Here is a 10,192-nt window from a genome sequence, read left to right as displayed (position 1 = left end):
ACACGTCGATTGAGCTCGAATTGCAAGACCTTTTGGATTGAACCTCCAACGATGTAGGAGTTTTATTCCACTTTGGATCCGCTCTCAACAACTCCCATCATTTCTCAAACTCGAAAACATATCTCATTTTGACCTGATATTGTTCTTTTCAGATTTGAACAAATCGAAGTTGTTGGTTCCACTTTGTTGTTGCATCTCGATTGTAAATACCGTTGAATTTGCTGCACTGCTTATTTATTTGACTAAATTTGTTGTTTAACATGTCATTATTGCGATACAGTTTTTTCTTCAACATTAGCGTGAAAATTTTCATGTAGCGCCCCCTACCCCCCCCCCCCCCCCCCCCATAAGCACCTTTATTCATTCCATTTTTGCGGAGTTCGTCTTTTGAAGTAGTACACCATGCCGCCGTCAAAGCATATTCCTCCTCCGGTGTCCATCATTGTTGAACGTCTGCGTTTTCCGTTTCAACACGTATCGATTTTCGATTTATTTTTCCTTTCCCTTTCCCTCTCCTATTACCTCATGCTTCCACTTCAATCCATGGTTGTGTTGGAGGTGGTCGTTCGGTGGTTGTTTGTTGCATCAAAGCAAGAGTAAGGAGAAGATTTTGTTGTAAATTTGGGTTTTGACTAATCAGATTTTGTTGAAGATAAGGTGCGTTGGAAAATGTAATGGTGGTAAAGTGTGATTGAAAGCGGCGCTTTGGTTTGAGATTTGTGGTGATCCTTGAGACGATATAAGGTAGAAATAATTTTCGTAACCCGCAAATCCAAGATTCGAGGTTGTGTGTTTGGGTTTGATGATATAGGGGGTGTGGTGTTTGGGTTTTGCTCCATTTTTATGATTGAGAAGAAAGTATGAAATTTTTTATAAAATATAAAGAGAAAGAAAGAAAGAAAGATGTAAAGAAGATTGATGTTGTACTTATATAAATGTTTAAAAGGTATTTTTTTTTAAAAAAAATTCAAACATTATGACTGTTGTTACAACGATTCATTTGCATTCAAACCGTCGATTTTTATGCGTTTTGCCCTCTGGTAACGCGCATGAGATGTCCCGTAACGAGAAACAACGACTAGGGGGCGGTGTTCCCCCCGTTACAACGCCATTATGTCATGTCCACATCGACTATAACGAGCACTTATGTGCCCATACTGATCGCTCTAAAGGAATGTTTATTTTAGAAAAATGTTATAAATTTCATTTAAAATGAAAAGATGAAAGTAAGTAAGCAAGGACATACGTATTGCAAACCTTGCAACATAACCATTAGAGCATAAGTTATCGCTCAAAAGGAATGTTTATTTTAGAAAAATGTTATAAATTTCATTTAAAATGAAACAACCATTGCAAACCTTCCAACATAACCATTAGAGCATACGTTAAGGCCAACGGGAAGTGGTATTTTTTTGATGCTACATCTCATAACCTATTCATAACAAGATGAACACCCCCCCCCCCCCCCCCCCCTTCTTGTTAATTGGTTGTTATGACATATCTCGTTGTGACGAAGACAAGGTGAAACAGGAAGTTTAATTGGTTGTTGCATTTATCAACTAATCAAATCATTTTGTTTCTTTCTCTCTCTACCTCTTAGTATGTTATAACATGAGGAATACCCTTTCCCCTTGGTGTTATAGTTGCGGTGACATTTAAATTTGATGTTATAACGTGATCTATAACTAATGCTCTTATACATTTTCATGAGTACCTTAAACATAACACTCAATACACTATATATAATTGATAGAATAAGAGCACTGTTAAAAGTCTAGATCACACACACAGAGAGAGAGAGAGAGAGAGAGAGAGAGAGAGAGAGAGAGAGAGAGAGAGAGAGAGAGAGAGAGAGAGAGAGAGAGAGAGAGAGAGAGAGAGAGAGAGAGAGAGAGAGAGAGAGAGAGAGAGAGAGAGAGAGAGAGAGAGAGAGAGAGAGAGAGAGAGTATTTCCTATTTTATAATTATTAAAGTATTAAAAAAAATAAAATATATAACAAAATAAACATAATAGTCGTTTTGCGTTTGAGACAAAATCCACAAAAGTTTTCATGTTTTGGACAAATGGTTCTGGTTGGAAACTTGATGGATATTCACCATAGTTTTCAAACAAGCCACGAACACGAAGACCTAATTTGTAGCTTATAATAATAATAATAATAACATAAACAGACGGACTTTCGACAAAATAAAATAAATAAATAAATAAATAACTTTTTTTATCGGTATTCAGTTGGCAATTTCCCAAAGATAGTTGATCTTTGAATGTCATTTTTGTCCACTCACATAGGTATTACCAACGTTTTTTTTTATTTTTTTTGAAACAGCAAATCTAATTTAATCCTAAAATACACTTTAAATTGTCCATGTTTCCACGACACGACAGGACTTGAACCTCAACTTCAATGAGGGAGAGCAACACCGGAAACCGCTAGGCTATAAGCCCTTGTACCAACGGTTTGTTTAGCATTTTTAGTATACATAGATAATTTTCAGTTATTTCTAATACTGATATAAGTTGTGTAAAGCTTACACATGAGATTACTTCTCTTTTTTTCATGAAAGGAAATTGTAATTGTCGCATCATGTTGCATTGCTTGATGAATACAAGTTTTGTGTTTTGTTTGTGGTGCCATATTAAATAAGAGTAGAATTTTTTTGTCTATAGATAAGAGCGATTATATATTATGGAACATAAACTTAATTAATCATTCATCTTTACATGAAAAAAAGTAAAGCAAAGCAAACATCCATTTATTTAAGTAAAAAAAGTGGAAAACACAAGAACGAAATCATTTCCATTTTTAACACTCTATAATCAAAGCAATTTTTGTCATGCTTGTTGCTTTAAGAACTAGTAAGCTTCAGGATGAGCGATGGCATAGGCCTCCATTGCCTTGAAGGTGTTCTTGAATGCTTCTTTGGTAAAGTTAAGAATATCTTCTCCTAGCTGAGTATTAGGTTTGCAATTAAACAAAGCCGTGTGCTTGTATACAGATCCACCATCAGCTGAAGGTACAAACGTAACATGATGAGTGGCTGAGTCAACATTATCCAACAAGGCATCACCTCCGAAGATTGTGTAGCTGACGCTTAGATTGGTTACGTCAATTGCATCGAATCTCTGCTTTGAATTTGTGAATGGAACACCTTCACATGCATTAGACGAGAAATTAATTAAGGAACCATACATAAATGACACTACTATCAATATGTTTAACAAGATTCGTATAGATAATGTATATCTTATGAAGCAGCATGAATATGTGAGTTATCTATGTAATACTTACCATCTCCAAAGGTAATGCTCTTGATGCTTCCAACACCACCATCGCCTTCAATAATACTGATGGCTTTGAAAGTTTGAGGATCCACCTTAGGTGCGAGGGTGTCAAAGTCTTCATAAACCTTGAAAAGCTTAGTAGCGGAAAGGGAAGAAGTCACCTCAATCTCGGTGGTGAAAACAGCCATTATCGATAAATTTGCAAGATAGAGAATATGTAAGAAGAGGAATGATTTTGTTGCAATGAGTTATGAGTACATCGTAGAGGTATTTATAGAGAATTGGAGGCCTGGAAACAGCAATATTTAATGGTTTCTATATGTTGATATGTATTAGTGGTGGCTACTCACCCGTCCTATAGTTCACTCGCTGAACATTATCAGCAAAATGTATATATCATGTTTTTTTTAACTCGTATAATGTTGATGGATCAAACTTATATAATTTAATTTTAAAAATTAATAATTTTAACTATAAAAAGAATATTTTCCACGTTTAATAGTAACATTAGTCATTTTGTAGATTCAACAGGTTTTAAACTTGTTCCCCACAAAATTTAACCATATATGTATTTTGTATCAAAAGTAAATAATAGATATATCTAAAAATGTGAAATTTTGTTACAACTTTTTATGTAAAGATTTAATCATATTTTAAGAAAAAAAAATCAATAATTTTATTTAAACTAAACATACAAAAGATCTCTACACATTTGCAATTTTGAACGTGCTTACACATAGCTAATACATTTTTATATTTGATTCTCCACCACGTTGGCACCCCTTTGGTTAGAGACATTCTAATTGAATTATCAAACCAACTCAATCATAATCAGCCCTTTTATATAATAATGTATCAAGTTGAACATATTCCAAAGTATTATTAATTTGAAAAACTATACGTCGATCACATCTTTTTAATTTTCTTCTGTTTTATGTTTTTATTATATTTTTATCAAATAAACACTAAGTTCCACATAGATATTTATCAGCATTGTTCGCTAATTATTGGAAAATTACCGATGGATCTACCACAAATTCTAATATCACATTTCTAAAGTAAATTGTGACGGAAAAAGACAAATCATGATAAATTTTTGGCACGCAAATTTTTTAAAAATTATACAAAGGGATGTCAATAGATGCCACCATACAAAAAAATATACGTTTATGACGAAATCGAGATGAAATTACAATTTGAATTTGTGTTCATGTCAAGTTTAAAAAACACGTTACTGTATCGTGTCTTGTTTGTGTTCACAATTCAATGCGAAATTGACCTGATTTAACATGCCTTAGTTGTTTTTTCGTGTTTGTCGTTTCTGGCATGTTATATAGATTAATTATGAATTAAATAAACTAATGGTTATGTTATGTTATCTATATCATGTCATATTGTGTCTTGTTTGTTGTGTTTTAATTGATACATTTTCGAATTAGTGAAAAAAAAAAAGACATTGTTTTGTATTCATGTTATATAAAACATTTTGTGTCGTATTGTATAAAATAAAAATAAAATACGATTATCCAATTTAACACCCCTAATTATTTATAAATGTATTTGGAGCAAATTGTTATAGCCCAAGCCCGAGTCTAGCTAGTTTATAGGTAGTTTGTTGGTTTGATCCAACCTACCTGATACAACGCTTCTAGATTGTGTGTTTTCAGTTTCCTTGGCTGTTGGTTTACTTGTTTGTTAGAACTTCAGGTCTCTTTGTATTCCAGGGCTCTATATAAAGGCCTACATTTGTATTTGTGCATCACGAATTTCCTTATCAATACAAAGAGTTTCAAGCATTTTCTAATTTGCAAGTGTTGCCTTGTTAATCTCTCTAATAATTTTCGGCTTACTTAGTATCTTGGACAGCAACATTGCTAATGCCGCACGGGTCTAAAATCGACTCTGTGATAGGTGGTATCAGAGCAAAGGATCAATCTTAGGTACTTCACCAAAGATTGCAACACAATGGCAGCTGATCAAGTTGTTGCTTCTGAGATTGCTGATGATGGTCGTGGTTGGGAAGCTGAGAAAAAGAAGACCAAGAGAACCAAATCACAAAGCAAGTCAAAAGCCCTCTGATTACCCCTACTACTCCTAAAAGTTCTGGTGAAAGTTTAAACTCTCGTTTTGCTAACCTTGAGTTTCTATTTGAGGGAATGCACATCCAGATGAGTGAAATGTCTGAGATGCTTAGAATGTTGTCCAAGGAAAATGTTGAGATGCAGCGTGCAGCAAAAACGATGATTGAGGATTTGACCTTTGATTTCAAGAAACAACTCAACACTATTTCTGAGGAGCTTCTCCCTTACAAGAAGACTATGAAGGACGAAATCCTTGGATCCGAGAAGAGATGGAACTTTTGAAGCAGGAAGGCTAAAGGCGACCGTCGTTCTTTAGGAACCATGGAACACATGGCTCATCCAACTCGAACATCAACATTCCAAACCAAATATATACAATGGTGCTCGCAAGGCTTCCACGATTGAAAACTTTCTCTTTGGACTGGAACAGTACTTTAAAGCAAGTGGAGTACTTGATAATACAAGTAGAATCGGAAATTACCTTGCATTCTTGCATGAATCAGGTCAGTTGTGGTGGAGGAGAAAGTACACTTAGCGGGAGAAAGGATTATGCACGACTAATACATATGAGCAGTGCAAAGCTAAGCTACAGAAACACTTTGTCCCCCACAATGTAACCGAGGAAGCCATAGGGAAACTAAGGCAATTACGCTAAGGGGGTATGATTGCGGATTACAAAAAGGAGATCAAAACTATAATATTGGAAAAAAGATGAACTTTCTGACAAGGATGCATTGTTCTATTTCAAGGAAGGGTTATGTGATTCGGAAAAAAGCTGAGTTGAATAGAACAAATGTCTAGACCTTAGATGATATAATCTCGATAGCTGACCCTCCTGTTGCCAAAAGTGGTGGAGATACAAACGCCCTGAATATTTTCAGTATAAAAGGACGGAAAAACCAAGATTTGAGAATCTATTCATGCGAGACACCCTGAAGGCCCTAAGAAAACCCTCTTTCATCTACTATTAGCCTCATTGGACTAGAGAATAGACCAGTCGAAAAGCTATGAATGCATTGGTGGATGACATGGTGGGAAAACTTAATGGCAAGGAAGAAACTAAAGAAGAATTAGGATTGATAAGGCACCTCGGGGCTCTGACAAAGGTACTTTTAAAAGTTAAGAATGAAGACAAGGGCTTACTCTTTGCTGATGTGTCGATGAACGAAAAGAAGTTGGCAACTCTTGTTGACACAAAGGCATCCCATAACTTTCTAACGAAAAGGAGGCTGAAAGGGTTGGAGTTCATTACTCACCGAGCTGTGGTACGATCAAGGCAGTTAAGTCGGGAGCCAAGAAGATCTTAGGGAAAACCACTATTCAGGTTCGTATTGATGATTGGACAAATGATCTAACATTCACCATTAGTTCAATGGATGATTTTAATATAGTATTGGGGTTATCTTTCTTCCGAAAAGCTCAAGTCTTCCTGATTCCTTCCGTGAGCTCCCTTATTTTCCTTGATGATAACTCCATCCAAGTGACTCGGTTGAGAGGCAAAAAGGATGATGCATCTCTGATTTCAGCAATACAATTTAAGAATGTATTAAAAGAAAGTAGGGGCTATGTTGCACCGATCCAAGAGATGTGCAGAAATGAGAATTTTGTCATGGAGGAGTTGCCTAATTTGATCCAAAAAGTTTTGAATAAGTATCAAGATGTAATGTCATCAGAACTACCAAAATTATCAACCTCAAGGTGAGAAGTAAACCACCAGATCCATCTAGAACTAGGAGCAAAGCCCCCTAGCAACGAGCCCTTATCGGATGGCTCCCCAATGTTGGCAAAACTGTGAAAATAGCTTAGAGAACATCTTGACACCGGTTATAGTCAACCATCAAAAGCCAGTTTCGATACCCTGGTGTTGTTCCAAAAAAAGAAAGACACGTCCCTGATATTGTTATTGATGCATATATTTAGGCATTATTTAAATACATTTTAAGTTAATATATCGTTAATTGCAAAGTTGTTTGGTATTTATCGAGATTAATTATGTTTTGCAGCTAAATATAACATTCTTGAAGGAAAAGGAACAAAAACGACAAAAGCTGGAACCTGGAAAGACTGGAGCTGAGTTTTGGAGCTTAAAAGGAAGAAAAACCATGAAAATACACATCCCATGTCATCGCGTTAGAGTAGCGTGGCACGGAGAAAGGAAAAATCTTGACGATATGCACAATAATGATGCTCACGACATGAGCATTATAATCTCAAATCGTGAGGAGGATTCTTCCAGAATATAATTATGCAAATTGCAGTTTCCTTTCCATACATGAATTATAAAACGAGCTCACGATGTAAGATGCCAATTCTCATGATGTGAGATACGTTTTATGGAAACTATAAATATCATATGATACATTCAATTTTGGGAGGTTGGATTAGGTTTTCTGGAAGCATAGTCGAAATTAGAGACCAGAGAAGTGCGAAGTGCGAAATTCAACTATTGGAAGAGGAAATCGACTGGAGAATAAGAGTTTGAAGACTACACATCACATTCGGTTTGCATTGATTTAATTATGTTAAATTCTTATCTTTTTGTGTGCTTATTTTCTGCTATGACTAGCTAGTCATTAGATTTTTGTTTAGTGCAGATGAACCTTAATATTATGTGTTAGATTCTTGATTTCTATAGATTTTATAAAGTTGCTTAAAGCTTGTGTTTGATTATTATAACCTAGCATGTTAAAGTTCTAATCTTTGTTGGTTTACTTCACGTTAAGTGTAGTTTAATGACTAATTGAATTGCATGAACTTGATTACCTAGTAGTTTATGATCAATAAATTGCTATAGCTAGGATTAATCACATCTTAGATTAAGTAATAAAGGTAACAACTTCAGCTGTACTTGAAAACATAATTTGATCATAATTATGTTTTATCTTTATCATAGATAATTATCTTACATATATCTTACATAGCCTAATTATCTTTAATGATTAATTATGTGTTTACTTATGTATGATGAGTACATAGTAGTTCAAGAATTAGTGAAAATATTAAAAGATTGAATCAAGATTGCTAATTACATTTATATTGGTAACCAACTGAATATATCTATAATTAGAAACTAACCATAGGAAAAAGGGGGATTCGAAGCTAAACGAAAGTGTCTTTTAAATCTTTTTTACAATCTTTTTTAGTTGAGTGTTTAATTTTAAGTTAATTTAAACTTGAAAAATCAAATAAAAACCCCCCTCTTTACTTATTATTTTTAGGTTAATTTTTAGAATTTATTTTATTAGCTAAATATGTTCTTTGTGTTCGATACCCAACTTACCTGAACTATTCTATATATTTGACTAGTTACACTGACCAAGTATAATTAGTTAGTTAAGTAGGTTAGGATTATAAATTTAAAACTAGGTGGTATATAAATTGCACATCAAGTTTTTAGCGTCGTTGCTGGAGAACTGATCCTTTTTGTGGGGTGAAAACTACAAAAACTTAATTTTCTGCAATATATATATATATATATATATATATATATATATATATATATATATATATATATATTCTGTTTGTTTAGTTCTCACAACGTGAGGGACATTTCTCATGACAAGAGTTCAATATTTTTCGGTTTTTTTTGTTTATTTTTTTTAGTTCATTTTTACTCGTTTTTATTTTGTTTTATTTCAGTACTTTATGACCCGAGGATCCATAATTCCGATCATTCTACCACTTGAAGATCCGGAATCCACTTTCCATGAAAAGGAGGAAAAGCATTTGACAAATCAAGCAGTACTTCTTACGTGGACAAGTTTGAAAGTGTTGAAAGAATTCCTAACGCAAAGGGGTTTCGATATAGGGCGGGTACAGAAAGCAAATATGAAGAAGAAGACATCAAATGCTACGTCGAAATGATGGAGGACATATTAGATATGACTATGGAAGAGTACAAGAAAAGGTTATGTAGTGTTGTGACAACGGGTCGGGTCTTGTGCCATTCGAAATTCCAGTTGCCACAGAATTTGAGCTGAAGGGACACATTTTTTCTATGCTCAAAGACCTAACTTTTATGGGAAAGACTATGAAGATGCATTCAAACATATTGATGAAGTATTGGACATTGCTAAGTACTTCAATGTCTCAAATGTTAATAAAGATGCGGTTTTACTAAGGATGCTTCCAGTGATGCTTATTGGAGATGAAAAAGTTTAGTTGATGTTACTCGCACCTGGAACAATTAGAACATGGGACAACCTTTGTGAAGCTTTTATCGAGCAATTTAGTCCTCCTTCAAAGATCTCTAAACTAAACATAAAGATAACCAACTTCCAACAAGAAATCGATGAATCATTGTACGAAGCATGGGAAAGATACAAGGGCCTTCTAAGGAATTGCCCTTAACATGACTTGAATGTGCAACAAGAAGTCTCTATTTTCTATAATTGGGGTGAATGTTACAACAGGGCAACTACTAGATTCTCAAGGGCCAATGACTAAAAAGAATCTGGACACATTTAAAGAGTTAATTGAAGAATTTGTGAAGCACTCAAGAGAATACCACAACCAATGAGAAGATGAGATTAGAGGATATGGAAGTAGCAGTGGAGGAGATTTGGCAGCTGTTATGGCTAAACTCGAGAATGTGGATCGATAATTGATGAAATTGGATCAATCTATAAATGCCATAAGAGTTCTGTATGAAAATTGCAATGGCTGCACTTAACTAATGATTGCAATTTAGATGAACATGTGAATAGAAAAGCTCAATTATGTTATTCTAGTGGAGATAGATTTAATAAAGATTGGAGAAAGCCAAAGAAAGAAGGGTTGCATTACAAATAATATATGAAGCAAAAAGAGTAAAAATATAGGCAAACCG

The 10,192-nt window shown here is 34.5% G+C and overlaps 1 protein-coding gene and 1 non-coding gene across 2 annotated transcripts; both read right to left on the bottom strand.

The window, feature by feature from the left end:
* Window positions 1-2,733: 2,733 nt before the first annotated feature.
* Window positions 2,734-3,537, bottom strand: LOC145005374 (root allergen protein-like). Its single transcript, XM_078964453.1, has 2 exons — window positions 3,291-3,537; window positions 2,734-3,150 (listed from the first exon to the last, which is right to left on the bottom strand). Exons 1-2 carry the CDS (start codon window positions 3,469-3,471, stop codon window positions 2,855-2,857), a joined length of 477 nt encoding a protein of 158 aa, XP_078820579.1. The 5' UTR covers window positions 3,472-3,537; the 3' UTR covers window positions 2,734-2,854.
* A 6,078-nt stretch (window positions 3,538-9,615) lies between these two features.
* LOC145007773 (small nucleolar RNA R71) lies at window positions 9,616-9,722 on the bottom strand. The gene has a single exon (XR_013663139.1). It is a non-coding gene; the product is annotated as a small nucleolar RNA R71 (small nucleolar RNA).
* Window positions 9,723-10,192: the final 470 nt, after the last annotated feature.

The sequence above is a fragment of the Lactuca saligna genome, chromosome 7 (genome assembly GCF_052625555.1).
Source record: "Lactuca saligna cultivar CGN05327 chromosome 7, ASM5262555v1, whole genome shotgun sequence".
Lineage (NCBI taxonomy): Eukaryota > Viridiplantae > Streptophyta > Magnoliopsida > Asterales > Asteraceae > Lactuca > Lactuca saligna.
This window is presented reverse-complemented; position numbering and strand designations above follow the sequence as displayed.